Below are 20610 nucleotides of genomic sequence, written 5' to 3'. Positions count from 1 at the left end.
CGAAACCTCTTGTCTAGACACCAAAGATTTCAATTAAAAAGAATGAAAAAAAATGGTGGAGGTGGAGATTGGAATTTGTGGGCAAAGTTTTAATTTTCAGTTTCAATCTTCAAGCTTGGCTGTGGCGGCGGAGGTCACGGCAGCAGCGGACTCGAAGAGGCGACACGGGTCGGATCAGATTTTGAGAGGGAGAAAATTGATTAAAACAACATTTGGTGTTGGGAGGTTGTATTCAGGATTTGATTTATTAAGATCCTTTGATCTTAAGATTTAAAGGTACTGAATTTTTTGGTAAGTATGGTATAAATGGTTAGAGACCCAACTCAAACTTAAGTTATATTTTTAATGGTCTTAGGTCTGGGCCTAGGTTTGAGCCTGGGCCGAAAAATTTGTTTGCACGAAAATTAGATTTTTTTTTTTATGGGCCAGACCCTATTCATTAATAGCCCTTCTTAGTATGGGATTAGTTTTGAAAATATACACATCATCTGCATTAGTCAGAGTACACAAAGGGTCTTAGGTCTGGGCCTAGGTTTGAGCCTGGGCCGAAAAATTTGTTTGCACGAAAATTAGATTTTTTTTTTTTATGGGCCAGACCCTATTCATTGATAGCCCTTCTTAGTATGGGATTAGTTTTGAAAATATACACATCATCTGCATTAGTCAGAGTACACAAAGGTTGATATCTCTAAGTGATTCAATTGACTCATGTGATCCACACCATTGTTGTAACGTGACAGTGTGATCACTAGGGGAACTTGTTGAGCTTATGTGAAGTGAATGGGAACTTAACTAAAATGTGACATCCTTAAGGAGGTGTTCATTCTCTAAAGCGATAATATTTTGATTCATCACATAATTGCTAAAAGGTTTTTTGGACGATAAAGAAATTATCGCAAGAAGGGTGTGAGGTTCTGATCAAATCGGTGATTCATGCGATCTCTTCATACGCCATGAGCTGTTATGAAATTCCTGATGCCTTACTCAATGAGCTCGGGAGTATACAAACTTTTTCTGGCACCAAGACTGTACACAAAAAATCTCCCAAAATTTTTATTACATTAAGTTTTTAATGAAAAAGATTATATGCCTAATACACTGGCGTTAATTACAAAATTTACTGAAAGAAATAGAGGTCACACGTAGTGACTCACACTAATTATGCATATAACAAGATTTGCCTCTCTCACATATAAACCTTGCACCAGGGTTTGTCGACTCAAACCATATTGTATAGTAAATGTATCACACTTGTCATGTGATTGGTCGCTTTGCTTAAAGTGTACATCAATTACACAATGGTGTATTATACTTACCATATAATTAATTCAGGTCTACCCCATACTGTGGTGGCTCCCGGCTGCCAAGAGAGTTCTGGGAGCCTGAGCCACAACCTCCATACACCAGCCTTCCGAAATCCTTTGTTCCTATTCAGCCATATATAGTCCATAACAGAGCATGAGAAACCAAGCAAATTCCTGCGTTCCAAGTTCCTCGTAAGCATGCTGGAGTCACATTTCATTGATAAGGCCCTCTTGCAATATAACTGGCAAAGGCAAGTTTGATAACTCCCAAACCAAAAGCACAAGGGGGCACTGTGGAAAGACATGCTCAGCACCCTCTGTTTCTGACAAAAAAATGATTTTGCAATGAATTGCAACTAAGTATTTCGTTGTAAAATTTTCAACCGACTGATGTTGTAAAAAACGCATTGCAATTTTGTAATGATTTTTGTTGTAACTGAAAACTAATTTTGCTACAGGCTGCAGTAAGATATCTCGTTGTAAAATTTGCCATGAAATATCGTAATATACTAGGTAAATTTCTTAGCAACATAAACGGAATAGAATTAGTGTCAAATATTTGCAACGATTAAAAAAAATCATGGCTATATAACAACGATATCTATAGCAACAGAAAACTTTTCCGTTGTAAAAGGCTCTGGTAAATCAATTGCGCAACGGATTTTTTATGAAATCCATGGCTATTAGTCTATTTTGTAGTGTGGTATGCATTAAATAAATTTACAAAAATATCCTTATTCTAATATACTTATATACATCCCATGAGCCTATAACTGTACTTTCATAGAAAAGATAGTATTTAACTTCTTTCAATTTTTATTTTTTTAAATATTTGTTACACTTATTTTGTATGCTATTCAAATAAAAAGAAAAGAGTATTGCATTCAATACTTCCATTTTTGTAATTTGCACACGTATCAAATGTGCCCGACTATGATTAGTATACATTGAGATTGTTTTATTGAAATTCATATAAAAATTTCCAAAAAAAAAAAATTAGAAATAATCATATGCATACAGATCAATGCAAAATACAATGAATCCGAAAAGAATCAGCTTTATTAGTACTCAAGGAAGTAATAATACAATCTACATAATGAGGAAATTGCATGAAATAAAAAATATATCATAAAAAATTGTGCATCACGCTATATATCTAGTTATACAAGAAAGCCACGGCAGCAGCCAAGAAGGTGAATGGTAAAGCAGCACCAGCAAAAGATGGGGCGGAGTTGCTTGGTGGCGGAGGAGCTGTAACTGGTGGTTGGGTCGAGGGTGTGGAAGGAGTGGCCGGTGTGGGACCAGAGGATCTGGGGGGTGGAGTTGTGGAGCTAGCTGGTGGAGGGGTGGCGGCGGAGGAAGGTGCTGGGGCTGAGCCTGATGGAGGGGTGGCGGTGGATCCGGCGGCGGTGACGTTGATGGCTAGCTTTTGGCCGAAGTTACAATGCTGACTAAAAGTGCATATGTAGTAGTGGTCGCCGGCAGAAGTGAGGGTGATCCTGGCGGGACTAGTGGTTATGGGGGTGATGGTGGTGGTGCTGACGTTGCATGAGTCAAATTCTGCCCTTGTCACTTCTACGACGTCGTGGGCTCCATTTGTGAAGTTGAACACTGCGTACAATTGTAATAATGATAATCATGAGAAATATGATCACAAGAAAAAGAAAGTAATATTAATTCCATCCTAATTAAATAAAGGACAGTTTTGGTCCTTGGATACAGATTCTTTTTTTTTTTTAAAAAAAAGAAATATAATTTTTCTTAGAATAAGTTTAATTACACATACGTCTGATGCCTTTCGCAAAATTACAAATATACCCTTTAGGATGTTGTTGTTGTAATTACAAGTACACGCATTATTAGATGGTAAAATTTTACATATATTATAGTACATTACACTAACACCCTCTTAGGAGTGCGCCTCTATTTTTACAAAGGACGTAGAAGGTATATTAGACTAATAAGTGTACAAATAATCTTATCAAGGGCAACCAATATTTGTGTAGTTAAACTTAATTTTAAAAGATGTTGAGGTAATGTACTTTTTTTGTTAAGAACTCTTAAACTAACAGTTAATCAAAATTTCCTAACCAAAAAGTAATAAATAGACAAAAAATAGGAGAAAATATATGGAGAAGTTTTCTCTAACAACTGAATGTTCCTAGATAATAAGTGATCAAAATAATGGATTGAAAATTTATGATGAAGACTTACCTAGGATGTCTCCCACCATGAAAGGTTTGCCCCTAGCCCAGGTCTCGTATGCAATTGGACCACCAGGAGGCACAAGCCAGCCGAGGCCGTCTCCAACAGTGAATGTCGTGGCAGGCCTAGAGGGGGAGGGTGCAGGTGTAGCTGCTGGTGGAGGAGTTGTCGGCACGGCTGGTGATGGGGTGGTTTCCGGTGAAGGCGCTGGCGGTGGAGTGGCGGGCTGTGGTGCGGGTGGCGTGGAGGTTGCGGAGACATTGATGGCCAGTTTCTGACCCAAATCACAGTGCCTGTTGAAGGTGCAAATGAAGTGGTGCTCCCCAGCTGTTGTCAAGGTGATTGTAGCTGGCCCATTGGTGTACATGGAGATGGGGCTGCTGGAATTGCATGAATCATATGCTGTTTTGCTCACCTCAGCTGCATCATGAATTCCTGTAGTAAAGTTGAACACTGCAACATCCATTCACATTCAACAAATTAGACAAGATTTCAATCCAAGTGTACGTAGGACAAAGTAAACCTATTAAAATCAGACAAAAATTGCAATCAAGAGACAAAAATATTACACCAAACCGTAACTCACCGAGCACATCTCCCACGGTGAACGTTCTGGAGGCCGCCCAAGTCCGGTAAGCTACCTCTCCACCGGGCGGAACGAGCCAGCCCAAGGAGTCACCGACCACGTGTGTGGTTTGTGCTGAAGAAGAATTCAGCATAGCAGCTAAAACCAATGTCATAAACGCAACCACCTTCCATCTTCCTTCCATATTTGGTGTTCTATGGTCTTCAATCTCAGGTCGCCCCCTTCTCCTTCTCTATTAATGTGTTCTTGGTTTCAGTTCAGACAATGCTGTCTAAGTTGTAATGATACACAATGAACGTAATAGAGTGGGATAGGCACAATCGTTGTGTTCTTCTATTTATAGAACAAAGTAAGCTAAGTCTTTTCTTTCTTGCTTTCCTTTTTTTTTTTCCATTTTTTTTTTTTGGGAGAAAATTAGGCATTAAGCCCACATCATGGGGTGTTTGGAATTTGACCAATAGAACCTTCACAAGGATGAGAAGTGAGAAGAAACAAATATTGAAAAGTTCTGGTGAAGGAAAGTCAATTTGGAGCAAGATTTATGTAACGGGAGTAGGAGGTGGTGGGCCCATAGACATTAGAAATGAAGGTGTGAAGCCATGAATCAGAAACCCACTTTCTTGGACTTCAGGCCATTGACTTAGTCATACTTTGTGGTTTCGTGGAATTTTATGGACAAGTTTTATAAATTAACAAGTTTTAGGGTGAAAAGTTCATACTTTTGCGCGTAGTTTACTTTTGTTTATTCATTAAAAAAAAAAAGAGAGATATTAATTGCTTAAGTGATGCTTGTCTGAATTTAGAAAATTTAAAATCTGATTGAAATATATGAAGATACTTTGAATATGTTTAGATAAGTTGGTGATTTTGTAACTTATTTTGCAAGACAAGAAATGCGAGAATAACACCGAAAAGATTTTAATTATAGTTTTCGATACTTAAGTCAACAAGGTTGTAAAAAATGAAATATGAAGATTGTAATAATATTTACGGTGTTAAAAGTAGTACGACGAGCATATAAGGTTAATATACATAAATTTCTCGAGTTAAACGATTTCACGTGAACCATTCATCAAGAGACAATCATGTGGTCATTACAAATACTAGGTATATGGGTTCAAGTCAATATGACCCGCATAAAAAAAGACACGAAATTTAAATTGTTATGACGTTAATAAAAAAATTGAGAATATTAATTTGAAATAAGCTCCCAATATTTTAAGATGGTTTTTGTCATTCTTCTAGAGAGATTTAAACGCGTTAATATAAAGAACGACTATTTGATGTCCTAAAAATGATTCCATGATATTAATTAATCAGTAGTTATCAAAGTGTTAATTGAGAAATGTAGAACGCGTCAAGGTGGGAAAAAGCTAAGTATTATGGGAAGGTAATATTTGAGATACGTTTGTTTTTGTGGAAATGGTCCAATCTATGGAAGTTAAGTTGAAGCTGCTAATCCCACACCCTTCTCTTTTCTTTTTTCTTTTCTTCTCTTTCTTAAATATGTTGCCCAGACTCTTGAATTGCAAGAAGTCTTTATTTTATACCCTTACACCTTGTTTATTTGTACTGACTGGGTCATATTTGGCCCAATCTATCCAATTAGGTCTTTTACTTGGTAAATAGTCGATTTTAGCAAAGTCAGGCCAGTCTTGTATTAAGATCCATTTGAACTGGTGGGTTTAAAACCGTCCTCACCCATTAGATTAGATGTTGATTACATATCAATTTGAATTATGGTAGATGATGGTGGACAAAACCACATGAAGGGCATAAGAGCCATTTCCGCCAAAGCATTAAGGGAAGGAGCCTACATATTTTTGAATAAACATTTAATTACTGGACTTATCTTAGCAAGAAAATTATGTCCAAATTAATTGCTTGAGGTATTATCAACACCCGTCAGATATTGAAGATGTCTGACAACGGATAATTAGTGTTGATTTACCTTCTTTTATTAATACTTGTGCACTTTTTCGTTTATGGTGAATCCCTTGGCTTGTCGAGGTGATTGCCTAGCCTTTCATGTTGTATTGTGCCGATGTACTACCATTTATTTAATGAAATTTATATTTATCAAAAAGAAACTTTTAATCTGGACCAATTGAAGAAAGAAGTATTGTAAGTTATGATGGATGAAATGTGTCTGGATCACGAGTTTTTACTCAATATCCATCAATAGAGTTCATATGTAAAATGAAATAAGGTAATTCGTCATAATATATTATATATTTATATTATAGTTTTTATGTATGATTTAATTCATATATTATATTATATTTGGAATTATATAAGTGCGAGTAATTATGTCAGGGGTGTTGTAAGTTTTTTAAATATATCAATAATTTTAAACTTAAAAAATGCCACATTGTCGCTCTGTTTAAATGCATAATTTCTTGGGCATTTTTCGCGCATAGGTGGTGTTGTTCCCTAGTATTACTAAACGCATATATGTTTATATCTGTATATCTGTTTATGTCAAGATGCACAGTAAGTCGAGTGGGGTTAACTCAATTTAGGACCGGATTGAATCAATAAAAAATTGAGCTGGTTTGAGAGTTAGTCATAGGAATCAATATTTGGGACCAGCCTAGTCCAATGACTCAGGGCTACCTGGGCCTGGGGAGGGCCTATTGCGCCTTTTTTCTTTTATGTTCGTTATATATAATTTTTTGTATGATTTAATTTATTATTTATTTATTTTATAAGATAATTATAAATTTACATAATTATTTATAGGAAGACTTTAATATCATTAAAAAAAAAAAGCACATGCATGATGCGGGCCTGAATCGGGCCGGTCTATAGGTTGAGCCCGAATTCAAAAATGGACCAAATTGAGTCCCACTCAAAGGTCCAAGATTGCCCCAAGACCGGCCATGAACAGTAGTGGACTGATGCTGGAATTGACTTGTTCGAGCTGGTCCATATCAATTTTAAAATGGCCCGATTCACTGTGCACCTTGATGTGTATACGTAGTTTCTCTAGAAATGTTACACGATAAGCATAAATTAATATGGTAATAAATACTAACTTTTGCACCATTTTAGGCCCATTTACTTGGGCCTATTAGGCTGAATAAGAATATTATTAACGTCAGTGGCTTGTTTACATACGAGGATGGGGCTTGCTTTTGGTTACAACCCGCTACTAATCACTGTAGCGCCTTAGCTATCGCCCAATGTCGGGATCTGGACAAGGACTTGAAAAGTCCGTTTTGTCCGGATATTCGCTCGACTTTTTTCTTCAATCCGGATATTAGCTCGACTTTTTTCTTCTATTAACAAGTAAAAATTTTATTATTAATTCATATTATTTAATATATATTTTAATCAATTCGTCGTTGAATTCATTAGCAATAAAAATTTACTTTCAACAAGATTTTTTTTTCGGGTTAAATCCATCATGACCTCCTGTAATATAAAAAAATCTCCTATGAAATTTTTAATATAAAAAATAACCCTTATGTTACAAATAAATAATCACACCGTCCCTGATCAATTTGAGTTTATTTTTTTAAAAATAATAACTAAAATATCCCTTTTAGTCAATTGGTCAAACTAGGCTTATTAATATATATAATTTATAACTATTAAAATATATTTATAATATATAATTATAATTTATAAAAAATTTAAAAAATAACAATTATAATCCCCCACCCCCACCCCATCTTCTTCCCCGCTCATCCTCTTCCCCTTCTTGCCCTTATCAAAGGTTCAAACCTACCCCCACGTTAGGGGTACAAATGTAAAAAAAAAAGGAGGTACTTTCATAGAAAAATCGCAGTCAAAGCCCGTGTTGCTCAAATTTTGTACGGAGGGAGTTTTTTAAACTTTATTTTATATCATAGGGGATATTTGATACTTTAATTTTTATAGGGGTTTTTGAACATTCCTATTATCACATGGGGAATTTCTGTTTTCCCTAGCCTAGCAATTAAATTATTTTCTTGCAGCCAATCAACTCATTTAATTTTAGGCACTATTTCGGTCAACTTCACAGGTGATTTTGAAGTAGAGGAAGGAAGGTGAGTTGCTGTTTTTGCTAAACAAATAAGGAGGTAATTTCTGCACAATTTCTCTTCATCCGTTTTAAGATTTGGATGTCGTTTATGTTTATCTCATTGTTTTATATTAAATGCTAATTATCTCCCGTTGCTTGCTCACAAATTTTGACCTTAACTTATTTATTTTTTTTTTAACTTTTTTGTTTAATGATGTGTAGAATACTGAGATCGAAGAGGATGATCTATTGAGCTACAAGGTTGTCTTCCTTTTACGAGTTCCCTACTGAATTATGAATATGTAATGAAAACGAAAGTATTAACAAAAAATATTATTGGCTACAATATTAGTGATTATAAGTAAAAATCATGGTAAATTATTAGTGATGACAATGGAGTGGGTCTGGATCGAGTTTGCCTGGACTCGAGACCTACCCCGCCACCCTGTCTGAATTGTCCTACTCCACCAAACCCGTCCTGCCCAATTTAAAATTTTTATTTTTTAAATTAAGTAATGTAAATTTAAATTTAATAATTTAATATAGTTTTTTTTTATCTAAAATGAATTATGTAATACATATAACATATTCAACTAATTTTTTATAGAGTGATACTAAATATCATTGTTAATTTAACAAAGCATTGTTTTATCTAAAATAAATTATATAATAAAAATAATACATTCAACTTTTTTTTTTTTGAGTTTCATGTATAGAGTTGGATGTGTGTAAAATTATCTATAGATTTACCTATAATACTATAAATTTTTTTATTAATAATGTATTATATACGAATAAAGAAAAAAAATATAAAAAGATAGACCAGGCTGAGTTCGAGATAGGTCCGGTATAAAATTCGTAACCCGCCCTGTACTTGGCAAGGTCCACAATATTTTAGGACTCGAACCCGATGATATGAGTACCGAACCTGCCCCGTCTGGTGCGGGGCCCCGAAAGATCTAGTCCGATTGCCATCCCTATAAATGATTATATTTAACTATAATTAGATAAAATCGATACAAGAATTAAACAAAATGAACAAAAGCTAGATTCTTGCAAAGAAATCGAAGAAAACAACAAGGATTTTTTGAAGAGATGAGTCTGTGAGACTCCACGTTGAATGGCAATCTCCACCCCCTCCCACTTGGCTCACTTAATTCACTTGTGTATAACATGATTCTTTATTTAACTTCTATTTCCCTTCAACTTACAACAATATGAGAATGAATTTTTGGAGAGGAGAGAAATCCCCCTTTCTTGCCCTAGTTTTCTTAAATTTTTGTGTTTTGCTCTCAATGATAGTTATTTTTCTCCCAAAAAATATTACATAGCTAGAAAAGGCGTCAATTTGTCCTCCAGCAAAAAATTTTTTGAGGGCCACGTCCCGTTGAAAAACTAACCAAAAGGTGAAAGAGAACTAAAAATGTTAATTTTTGTAAGTCATAAGGTTAAAAATACTAACCCCATAATAAATAAAATAAAAAATAAAATAAATATAATTTATATGACCAAAAATACTATATTCCCTTTGTTATAGCTCCACCAATCAAGAGCTTGAGAAAATGAGAAACCTTCAACCATTTTGGAGCATTGGTATAGAAAAGATAACAAGCCATCAGATCTTTTGGCATTTAATGTTTTGTCAGCAAATTTTGATGGTTGCCAAACCTTTTTTGTTTCCCTTAGTAAGGGATGATATTTTTAGTAATACTACTAGACTTGGTTAAAATTATATATAGGAATAATTACTCTTCTTTTTTTAAATTTAGTATAATTACATATAATTTTTTTGTAGTTTAATAAATTACACCTAACATCCTTGAGGTTTACTTTCGTCTATTAAATAAGTCTCTCCACTAGTAAAGATTCACGAAATTTGCTAATATTAACAAAAAAAATTGAATGATGATTGATATTTACCTTATTACTGACTTATTACAAGTCAAATAATTTAGGTCCGACTAAACTGCCCTTATAACTTTAATGTACCTCCTCACATTCATTAACGCGTGAAGACCTATGAGGGTAATTTGCTTATTAAAAATATTTATTTGACCTGTATACGTCAATCGAAGGTAAATATTGATTTTTTTCTAATTCTTTTGTTAATATTAGAAAATTCGGTGACTTTTAACTATTATAGGAGGTTATTTGTTAAACGGAAGCAAACTCATGAGTGCTAGATGTAATTTTTCAAACCTTAGAAGACTTACATATAATTATATCAAACCTCAAGAAAGGGGCGTGTAATTATCCCTTATATATTATATATAAATACTTTTTTGTTGTTAGTTAAAAACAAAAAAACAAAAAACAAAAAACAAAAAGCAAAAAGTAATACCACCAATTAAGTAAAAAATAATTGGATAAGTTGTCTCCATTTTTCTAAGAACTCGATATTGAAAAAACAAATAAAGGGTAGTTTATTTTGAATGATTCCCACAATAGAGTTTGTCTTTTCTTCTTTTCAATTACATTGTTTCATATTAGTCTCAGTTGTTCCTGTTCACTTATCATAATCCAATAGATATATTAAAAAGATATATGCTTGATTTTATACACAAAAATTTGTATATACTTTTAATTGTATATGTTAAAAGTTTAAAATGTGCCAACAACTCTAATAAATTAAAAGATTTAGAGGAGAACGATTCAATTGAAATCTCAACTAGCCAAAAAATTGATTATCACTGCGCTATAAATCACTACGACTAAAAAATCATAGTAAATCAATATTCAGATAAAACCGACAACTTAAATTTTGACCATGTTAATTAATAGGGCAAAAGACAATTTTCGTCCCACAACTATAGGCCATTTTCATTTTAGTTCCGTAAGTATCTAGGGTTTCAATTTGGTCCCGTAAAACTGAAAAATGCGCAATTTCAGTCCAAATTTCGCCGAAAAATTTTGTGAGTCGCCGGAAAAAGTCACATGCGATACATGTGACTTTGTAAATTGGGGGCTCAATCCTGATTGGCTGGAGAAGTTGATGTAGCGCATATGTGGCGCATACGTGGAAATTAAAAAAAAAAATGACGAAAATCGAGCTCGCGACCGTCGGCAAAGGCGGAGGATGGCTTTCGTCAAATCTTTGCATAGAGGTGACCAAAATCGATGGGTTGGTCTCAAAAGATTCGCCAGAACGAGAGGCGTTCAACGATGGTCTTCCGAGCAGGTGGTTCGTTGGAACGAAGGAGAATACGCCGGCGGAAGGTGCAGTCGCGGCGGACGACGACCGAGATCTTCAAAATGATGGATCTTTGCACCTAGTTGATGAAAATGTATGAGACTAGTCTCATTAAAACCGCAGTGAGGAGACGAATCCAATGGTACCAATCCGCGATCGTGGGTCGTCCTGTCGCCGGCGAATCGACGGGAATTGTCCGCGGCGGTCAATTTCAAAGCCCAATCGTTGTCGTGGTGGGATCTCAAAATTGGTTGAAGGGTTTTGTTCTCCTTGCTATGGGGAATCGAATGGTATATGTGGTGGCCAGAAATTTCAAGTAACGGCGGCGGAATTGAAGAGAGAAGGTAGCCGCGACTGGCAGGCGATTTTTAATCCACGTGAGTCGTTTTCTTTCTTTTTTTTTTTTAATTTCCACATATGCGCCACATCAGCTTCTCCAGCCAATCAGGATCGAGCCCCCAATTTTAAAAGTCACATGCATCGCATGTGACTTTTTCCGGCGACCCACAAAATTTTCCGGCGAAATTTGGACTGAAATTGCGAATTTTTCAATTTTACGGGACCAAATTGAAACACTAGATACTTACACGACTAAAACGAAAATGGCCTATAGCTGTGGGACGAAAATTGTCTTTTGCCCTAATTAATATGCGCTATAATTTTATATATGACTAAAATATTTGCCATAATAATTTAACTATAGCAAATATTTTTACCCCACTTGCAGAAACAATTTTAACAGCCGTTCCGCAACAAAAATTAATTAATATCAATTATAATAGTTTGCCTTTAACCATGATATTTAACCACAAATAAAATTCATATTGACATTGATCTCCATAAACTCATTTATTTCTTGTTCTGAGAAAGTATGACTTTGTCTAGTAAGCATTTAATTTTTTGCAACTACAACTTAAGATAATCCAAAAAATATTGATCTATCTACCCATGTAAAAATTGACAAGAATAGATCAATGACAGCTCTTTCGATCTGTTTGATTGATCAAATTAATAGCCTCATTTATGAAGTCGTTTTGAAAATATGGACCACGGAGTTTCATGCACTATTAATGCAATATTTATTTATAATAAAAAAAGAAACTGAAAGAACCATTCACAAGTTGGTCCATGAAAATAAAATTTGCTCATCGTAAGAATCAAGAGTTGGAAGTCTTTTTCTATTCCAGTTACACGTTCTAATCCCAAGAGAAGGGATGTGGATTTGATTATATTCTTTGCTTCTAAATTTGTAATACTCTAACATCCTCAAAATAATCGTATTTGTCGTCATACGAAAAATTAAATCTTTTTTCAGTAAGTTGAACTTTTAACGAAATAATTAAACCCTTCTATAAAGAAAAATGTGGTGGTTCTTAAATTTCAAACACGGCTCATTGATGAGAAACCCTTTAGAATCCAACTCGCTTGTCGTTGGGTCAATAATTTATGGGTAAATTACACTCATTTTCTCGATATTTGGCATAATTATGAATGTCTTTTTATTATTTGAAAAATTATAAAACCTCCTAATTTTAACGTCTGTCTAACATTGAGCCCATTCTGTTAGCTCCATCAGGTTTCCATCCAATTTTTGTGTTGAATTGATCAAAATGCCCTTTTGTATTATAAACTAAAATCTTATATGTTTTTTAAAATTTTTTAAAATATTTTTATGAACTAATATTCCCTATAGAATATTTATTATCCATCCTAATTCTTTTAATATTTGTTAAAAAAATCAGTAAGGATAAAATAACAATTTTCACTTTATCGTTTAAGAGTTACATAATTATTTTTTATTTGATGAGAGTATTTATAATATCCAAACAATGAAATAATATTTATAATTTTATAAATCTGAGGAGGGGTGGCTGAAGTAATGAAGTCCCATATTAATTTTCAAGAACTATTGTTAAAAAAACACAATTATTTTTAACTCTTTCTCCAAGAAGTATTGTTAAAAAACCTAAGTCTTTTGAACTCTTTTTAACTTTTTTATAGTACATATGTACTGATTTGCTGTCCAAATCTCGTGTTGTGGAAGTGAGTGAATAGGTGAACGCCCGCCGCAATAGAAAAAACCAAAAGAATGTGAAGAACAGGTAAACAAAGGAAAAGTCGTCACATAATTTTATAATTCAGATTATAGCGTTGCAATCAACCAAATGTAGAAGAGAAGATGGAGTTTATATCAGGCTTGGGAAGTCAACGAGAAGCAAGGAATGGAGAGCTCATGATCTCCCTTTGCCGCAGTGCAGTATTGATATGGAGGACAGAAGAGCAAATCTGGTTGCCCTTTTCATAGTTCTACTGCTCATCAGCTTCATCATCATTGCTCGTCTCTCTCTCCATCTGTCCAAGACCTTTTTCCTCATATGCGGAGCTAATGTTGCAGCAATCTTCGCAGTTCTGATGATCCTGATAATCCGTGCTCGTTTCGCCACCCGACGGAAGCAGCTGGAGAGGCAGCTTGATTCCCAGGGCCGTGAGCTTCGGATTGAGTACAGTTTTCTCCGGAAAGTCGCTGGAGTGCCCACGAAGTTCCGGCACAGGGAGCTGGAAGAAGCCACCGACGGGTTTCGGTCTCTTGTAGGCAGGGGGGCTTCTGGTTCCGTCTTCAAAGGAATACTCAGCGACGGCACGACGGTGGCTGTGAAACGGATCGATGGAGAAGAGCGCGGCGACAAGGCATTCAAGTCTGAAGTTGCAGCAATCGCCAGTGTGCAACATGTAAATCTTGTGAGGCTTCTGGGGTATTGCATTTCATCCACGGGGCCTCGGTTTCTCGTCTACGAGTTCATCCACAACGGGTCATTGGACAACTGGATTTTTCCCAGGACGAGAGCAAGAAGTGGCGGTCGGCAGAGGGGCGGTATCTTGTCGTGGGAATTGAGATGCAGAGTTGCTCTTGATGTAGCCAAAGCGCTCTCCTATCTGCACCACGATTGCCGCTCGTGTATATTACACCTGGATGTGAAGCCAGAGAACATTCTGATCGACGAGAATTTCCGGGCACTTGTCTCAGATTTCGGGCTATCCAAGCTCAAAGGAAGAGAAGAGAGCAGAGTGGTGACCACTATCCGGGGAACCAGAGGCTACTTGGCTCCCGAGTGGCTATTGGAGAACGGGGTGTCTGAGAAGTGCGATGTGTATAGCTACGGAATGGTGTTGCTGGAGATTATCGACGGACGACGGAGTATAAGTGTGTTGGAAGAGGGGGACGGCTCGTCCAAGAAGAAGTTCGAGTTCTTTCCAAGAACTGTGATTGAGAAATTGAGAGATGGGAAACCACTGGAAATTGTGGATGAGAGGCTGCTGGTAGGTGGGGGCGTCCACCAGGGAGAGTTGAAGAGAATGATTGGGATAGCGTTGTGGTGCATACAAGAGAAGGCCAAGCTTCGGCCGAGCATGGCTCAGGTGGTCGAAATGCTGGAAGGGCGTGTTCCGGTTGAAGATCCGCCCAACACCCAAATGCTTGTGGTCGATCTGCTATCCATCGAAGACGACCAAAATGGGAACCCAACCAATTGCCGCAAGCCCACACTCGCTCAATTGAATCGTGAGAGTCCCTCCACGTCCACTTGCTCCTTTACGTTTTCATCGCTCTTGGGCCGATAGCTATACCTGCAAATTTTGCTTATTTTCTCATCACACCACATGCCATTTGATTTTTTATTCTAAATCATCTTGCATCTTTTATTTTATATAACAAAATTTTAATCAATCAATTATATGACAATTGCAATACACTTGTCGTGTGATTGATATACAATTTAGGGAAAGCGACCAATTACAATACAACAAGTGTGATATATTTTGTGATTGGTTTAGTTCGATCAAATCTAACACGGACATAATTTTTTTTAATATATATGCCACGTATGTAAAGATTAAGTTGTTAAGTTTTTCTAAGAAACGATTTTTTACATGTATTGTGTATATGTTAAATTGAATAGAAGATGCAACATGATTTAAAATAACAAATTTTGACCGATCAACATACACTTTTCTTTATCTGAGTTATTAAGTACGATTATTATCTTTTTTAATAAATTAATCATAATTACATCGTAAACTAAGTAATTGAAAATTATGATAATTCATCTACTGATCATCAATAAAAAAATTGAATTAATCAATATCTACTATTAAAATAAATAAATTAAAATAGAACAACCACCCCCTATTAGAATTTATTGGTTGTGGTCCTATTTTTTCTATAATAAAATATTAATTTCTAAACTAATTTGAAGGTTCATCATGCATTTCATTCTGATTTTTTTTTAAATTACTTAAGTTCAAAAATCGTAAGTTAACATCGGAGAGGAATAATCATCTAATGAAACTTTTTTCTTTTTTTTTTAATTTTAACTACTCGAAGGTGGGGGAGCTTTTTGGAGTCCCCGACCCTTCTTTATTAAGATTAAAAGACGAGCAAATTTACAACGGAGAGTGCTAACTCCCTATCATTTCTAAAAAAATTGTAAAATCGGGAGTACTACTCCCTTACAGATAACCACCAAAAGCATAAACGAGAAGTACTACTCCCTTACAATAAATCCCAAAAGTATAAATAAGGAGTACTACTCCCTTACAATAAATCACAAAAGCATAAGTAAGGAGTATTACTCCCTTACAAAAGTAGATGACAAACATAGTTGGAGGCGATAATCTAGTGTGTCAAAAAATTTCTGCCACTACATTCGAATCATCGATTCCAACTAGTATCTGCAAATCAAGCTATATAAGCAATCCAACAATTTTCACTAAAAGTAATGCATCATTAGCCGTTGTAATGCAACAAAATGTGAGAAGGTTATACTGAAATAAATAATTGACGGAAATTTTATTTGAGTGGGTTACATACTATATTTAATTTCTAACTTTTCTAATATAACATTTATAAATTATATTAATGTACTTCAAGCTAAACCCATAATTAATTTATTTGAATTAAATTACGATTGCGTCGGAAAAATCAATAAATTGAGTTTTCTTCTCCTTTGAATTTCTTTTTTTTAACTTTTTAAATGATAATTGTGTAATATTAAATTTTGTATTTTGCTAGCCACATGTTTCTGTATATTTTCTTCCCTGAAATTGTATTATGTATCTAGTTTTGGCCTAATTAATTTTATGCAGGTTCAGGATTCTATATTTTAGGATGTCAAATATCCTTCAAGTTCGGACGGCTTAAAGTGATCAATTATATAGCAAGTATAATACACTTATTCTGTAATTGATTTGTTTCGATCAGACCTGATCCGAATAAGAATTTTCCGTCGTTGACTTTCAGTTTTCTTAATCTTAATTTTATGTGAAGCTTATTAGAATATTTAAGGTTCTAAAACATTAGAATTTTAATATCCCACAATATAATTAATAATATTTAATTGAGGTATATTTGTCCTTTCACAATAAGAAATAAATGCTTATAGATTCATATTTTTATGTGCAAAATATTTTTAGTCTCATAAGATAAGGGTACAATTATGCATGTGACGCTTTTAGTCCTATAAAACTCAAAATCCCATTCAGTCCAAAAATGTTATTTTTGGCCTTTTTTAGTCCGAATACCACAACACACGTAATTTTTTGAAAAAAAAATACGTGATTATTAGTTTTATGGTACTAAAAGAGACACCTGCTATACATGTGATGCCAAAATAAATTCTTTTCTTATTTTATAAGACTAAAAAAATAATTTACCATCTTTTTATATATAATATAGATTTTCGTGCGAATACACTGACGAACTTATTTAATGGTAATGGAATGATCAAATTAATACATTTTTATATGAATTAATAGAATTAATAATTGTATTTGTTATTAACTTAGGGGTTGATTGTGATACATTATCAAAAGCATATATTATTTTATTAAGTTAATTGTTTAAAGATACGCATGTCCATATATTTAAAAAAAAAGCTTATAATTGAGATGAGAAGATAGTTAAGATAAATTCAACAAAACAACATGTAAAAATAGAAACAACTACTAATAATCGCATTTAATAAATTGCTTTTTACCCATTCAGAATTATTCCAAACTTACATAAGAAGAAGGAAACGTACATGTAAAAACAACAGAAAACTAAAAATAATGATGGTTAAGCCATGAAAGGGCAAGCTGAGGCCACATTGCTTCCACATTCACCCATTTTTTCCCCCTTGATAAGCTGTGCCAGTAGTTCTCCACGGTCAAAAAAGAACTCAACCTTCACAACCTTGGAATCCTCCATCTGTTCACACAATACACCAAACCAACCATATTTAGATTCACCATCATAAACACTCTTTGTCTTTTTTAAAAAATGTAGTTGTAATTACAAGTACACCGTCTTTCCAGAGACAAAAATTTAAACAAACACCCGCTAAGATGCATAGATGATATATCTGTAATTTTATAAAAAATAAGGGTATTCGTATATTTAAACCTAACCTCAAGGGTATCAATCTATTTTATCCATAAAGAAGGCAAAAATTGAAGAGCAAGACAAGAAGACATCATTACAAGATTGAAGTAAGGCTAAGGCTACCTGAATAATGGATGTTCCGAAGAATTCAACCAATTCCCCGGTGGGAGCATGTCCTTGGAAAGGGCCCTCCATGTAACCCCAGTGCCTGAACTTGTAGGCAATCACCGGAGGCCCCGAATAAACTTGAAGAACTTCAAGAGCGAATCCTCGAGGGAATACTGTTTTAAAAGCAGCTTGGGACGATTCGTACGTCTCTCGATCAGGATCATATGACCTTAATGCTGGTGGCAGAGATGTCTGTAAGAAAACATTGTACCCTCCACCTATCCTTCTCGCTTCCTCCAATGTAAAGTACCTTTTGCCTGCAGTTTTAACATACAAAGTAATTCATCTTCATGGTCCAACCATTCTCACTTTCTTAACTAACTCGACAGAATTCGAGAACAACATAAAAACACCCAAAGAGAAAATTTACTACTGGCTATGAACTTAAATCATGATAAATATTTATTATTAATCATGGTTAAACAAAAATCGAAGCCACATCCATGAAAACTACGGCCAACAACCATTATGTGGCCGTAGTCAACGATAATTTAATACGGCTATTTATTTTTAATCATGGCAATTAAATGTTAAATAATTTCTTCTAGTATTACCATTGATGCCTACAACATACTTCTTAGCATCAACTGTTTTGTAGTCATCTGGATTGGCCTTGTGGATGGATTCCATTTCCCATGTCTTGACAAGATTCTGCACTTGGTCTTCCAGTGATCCAGCAGCCCATATCTGCCACAAAACCAACACTAATAGGATGAAAACTTTAAGAATAGATGATGACGAGAATGTAATAAAACTGTTTCCATATATATATATACTTTGGTTCGCCCTTCTTCAAAGAGCTTATTTACGAGGTCGTAATTAGGAGGGCCAGCACGCCATTTTGTGTTCTTGAGCTCCTCTTCACTCAAGTAGGATCTGTATTTGTCTTTACTAACAGTAGTGGGAGTTGCCATGTTTTCTGCTAAGTAGGACGATAGTTCTCAGAATGGCTGAGGCAAAGGCTTTCATTCAAAGGTTCTTATACATCTACAACCAAAATATCCATCCAGCTAACTTGTATTTTGTCCATATTATAATAATAGTGGGGAAATTGGATTTTTCGTTCCCATAATTTAGGGTCCGTATATTTTTTTGTCTTATTAATTATGGTATTCTCACTTTTAATTTCATTAATTATGGGATTCTCACTTTTGATCTCACAAGTTTAAAAAAATAGTTCATATTTTCTATTAGCTACACGATGAAAAAGGAAAAAAATTGCAATTTACTCCCCTGTGATATGAGAAATGAGAAAAAAAAACCCTATAAAAAATAAAATAACAGATTACCCCCTGTGTTTTCGAAAATAAAATAAATTAACTCTCTATCTAAACTATTGATTGGGGGTAATTTGCTTATTTTTTTATACACAGGGACTAATTTGCTAATTTTATTTTAATAAGGATTTATATACTCATTTTACATATATATCACAAAAAAGTAAATTACGTTTAATCCCGACAAAAAAGCCCACTTGCTATGCAAGTTGTTGACTTTTTGGGTTGGATGGTAAGTACGTGGCTTTCGATTAATTAATGGACTGCTGTCATAGGATTAAAAGTGAGACTTTTTAAAAGTTTATAGGATAAAATATTAGAATTCCTCGACTAATAATAGAAAATGAATAGGATATATGTTATGGGATAAAAAAAATATTATTTTTCTTAATAATAGTCAACTAAAGCAGGAAAAATAATATTTCCCTCATATATAATGGAAAATTCGAAATTATTGAACAGGTGAGTTGAATGATTCCGCAGCCTCCGGAACATTTACAAAATCCATCTTGGCAACTCCCACTCCAAAAAGGGGAAGACTATCCACAATAAAAATGAGGTGACAATTTAAGGTTGTCAATAGTTATACATATTTATTGATAAAATTTTATTAGTTTAATAGTATTGACTATTATTTTGAGAAAATTGTCGTTACTTAGAATTAGTGACAGAAGAAATATGTCTAAGTTTATCATTAAAGATAATTAGTGATATATATATAATGACAATGTTTTGTCAATAAATTATTATTGTCGATATATTTGTTTGCCACTATGATTGGTATATAGGAATAAAATTAAATAAGAATAAAATGAATTTCGAAGGCAGCATTAACGCAGTGTGTAGTTACCAAAGAGGTGATCGAGGTGCCCCCATTATCATTTTGGATTCCATAGCCCGCATTGTCATCTCGGATTCCAATACCCTGACCTTCTGTACAGTCGCATACCCATGTTGGTAGCTGGGATGCAGTGGGACAGACAATGCATGTGGTGGATGGTGGGCGAAATAGGTCATCAGCACCTCATTTGGGAGTTCATTCAGACCATGGACGTCATAGTACTAGTAAGGGGGATAGTACAGCTTGATCACGCCACCCATGTGGACCGCGATAGGACCGTCGTGATGGTTCTTAGGCGCATACTTGAATGCATTAATTATGCTTCTTTAAATTGTACTTCATATGTGGCAAACTTATAACATTAAGGGATGACGGGAACATGAGTCTGTGATGATTAAATATTTGTCAATATATGCGTTCGAACTAAACTTGTACTCGTAAAGAACATACTTTGATTGATAGTAATTTACCATCCAACTCAAATGTATTCAATTCTTTTACGCGTATTACTATTGTATTTAAAATATCTTATTTTTTTAACCATTAAAACAAATTTACTCTAAATGGCATATAATTGTATGGAATAGCTTACGATTTATACAACACTTTTTA

At 34.6% G+C, this 20610-nt stretch overlaps 3 protein-coding genes across 3 annotated transcripts; 1 reads left to right on the top strand and 2 right to left on the bottom strand.

Moving 5' to 3' along the window:
• Positions 2342-4514, bottom strand: LOC105166448 (blue copper protein-like). The gene is made up of 3 exons (XM_011085799.2): positions 4096-4514; positions 3519-3962; positions 2342-2915 (listed from the first exon to the last, which is right to left on the bottom strand). The coding sequence occupies exons 1-3, from the start codon at positions 4277-4279 to the stop codon at positions 2461-2463; spliced, it is 1083 nt and encodes a 360-aa protein (XP_011084101.1). The 5' UTR covers positions 4280-4514; the 3' UTR covers positions 2342-2460.
• Positions 13337-15106, top strand: LOC105166447 (probable receptor-like protein kinase At5g20050). Its single transcript, XM_011085798.2, has one exon. The coding sequence runs from the start codon at positions 13560-13562 to the stop codon at positions 14910-14912; it is 1353 nt and encodes a 450-aa protein (XP_011084100.1). The 5' UTR covers positions 13337-13559; the 3' UTR covers positions 14913-15106.
• Positions 17283-18851, bottom strand: LOC105166504 (pathogen-related protein-like). The gene is made up of 4 exons (XM_011085883.2): positions 18657-18851; positions 18435-18567; positions 17836-18137; positions 17283-17538 (listed from the first exon to the last, which is right to left on the bottom strand). Exons 1-4 carry the CDS (start codon positions 18792-18794, stop codon positions 17407-17409), a joined length of 705 nt encoding a protein of 234 aa, XP_011084185.1. The 5' UTR covers positions 18795-18851; the 3' UTR covers positions 17283-17406.

Source organism: Sesamum indicum, linkage group LG7, assembly GCF_000512975.1.
Source record: "Sesamum indicum cultivar Zhongzhi No. 13 linkage group LG7, S_indicum_v1.0, whole genome shotgun sequence".
Taxonomy (NCBI): domain Eukaryota; kingdom Viridiplantae; phylum Streptophyta; class Magnoliopsida; order Lamiales; family Pedaliaceae; genus Sesamum; species Sesamum indicum.
The sequence above is the reverse complement of the archived record's forward strand: the minus strand, read 5'-3'. Positions and strand labels throughout refer to the sequence as shown.

Excerpts from the sequence above, each read along its gene's own strand:
- LOC105166448 (XM_011085799.2), bottom strand. The coding sequence starts at position 4,279 with ATGGAAGGAAGATGGAAGGTGGTTGCGTTTATGACATTGGTTTTAGCT. Across the intron at positions 3,963-4,095 it reads CACCGTGGGAGATGTGCTCG|TGTTCAACTTTACTACAGGA; the intron begins GTGAGTTACGGT and ends TGGATGTTGCAG. Across the intron at positions 2,916-3,518 it reads CATGGTGGGAGACATCCTAG|TGTTCAACTTCACAAATGGA; the intron begins GTAAGTCTTCAT and ends AATTGTACGCAG.
- LOC105166447 (XM_011085798.2), top strand. The coding sequence starts at position 13,560 with ATGGAGGACAGAAGAGCAAATCTGGTTGCCCTTTTCATAGTTCTACTG.
- LOC105166504 (XM_011085883.2), bottom strand. The coding sequence starts at position 18,794 with ATGGCAACTCCCACTACTGTTAGTAAAGACAAATACAGATCCTACTTG. Across the intron at positions 18,568-18,656 it reads TTGAAGAAGGGCGAACCAAA|ATATGGGCTGCTGGATCACT; the intron begins GTATATATATAT and ends GTTTTGTGGCAG. Across the intron at positions 17,539-17,835 it reads TCGGAACATCCATTATTCAG|ATGGAGGATTCCAAGGTTGT; the intron begins GTAGCCTTAGCC and ends TTGTGTGAACAG.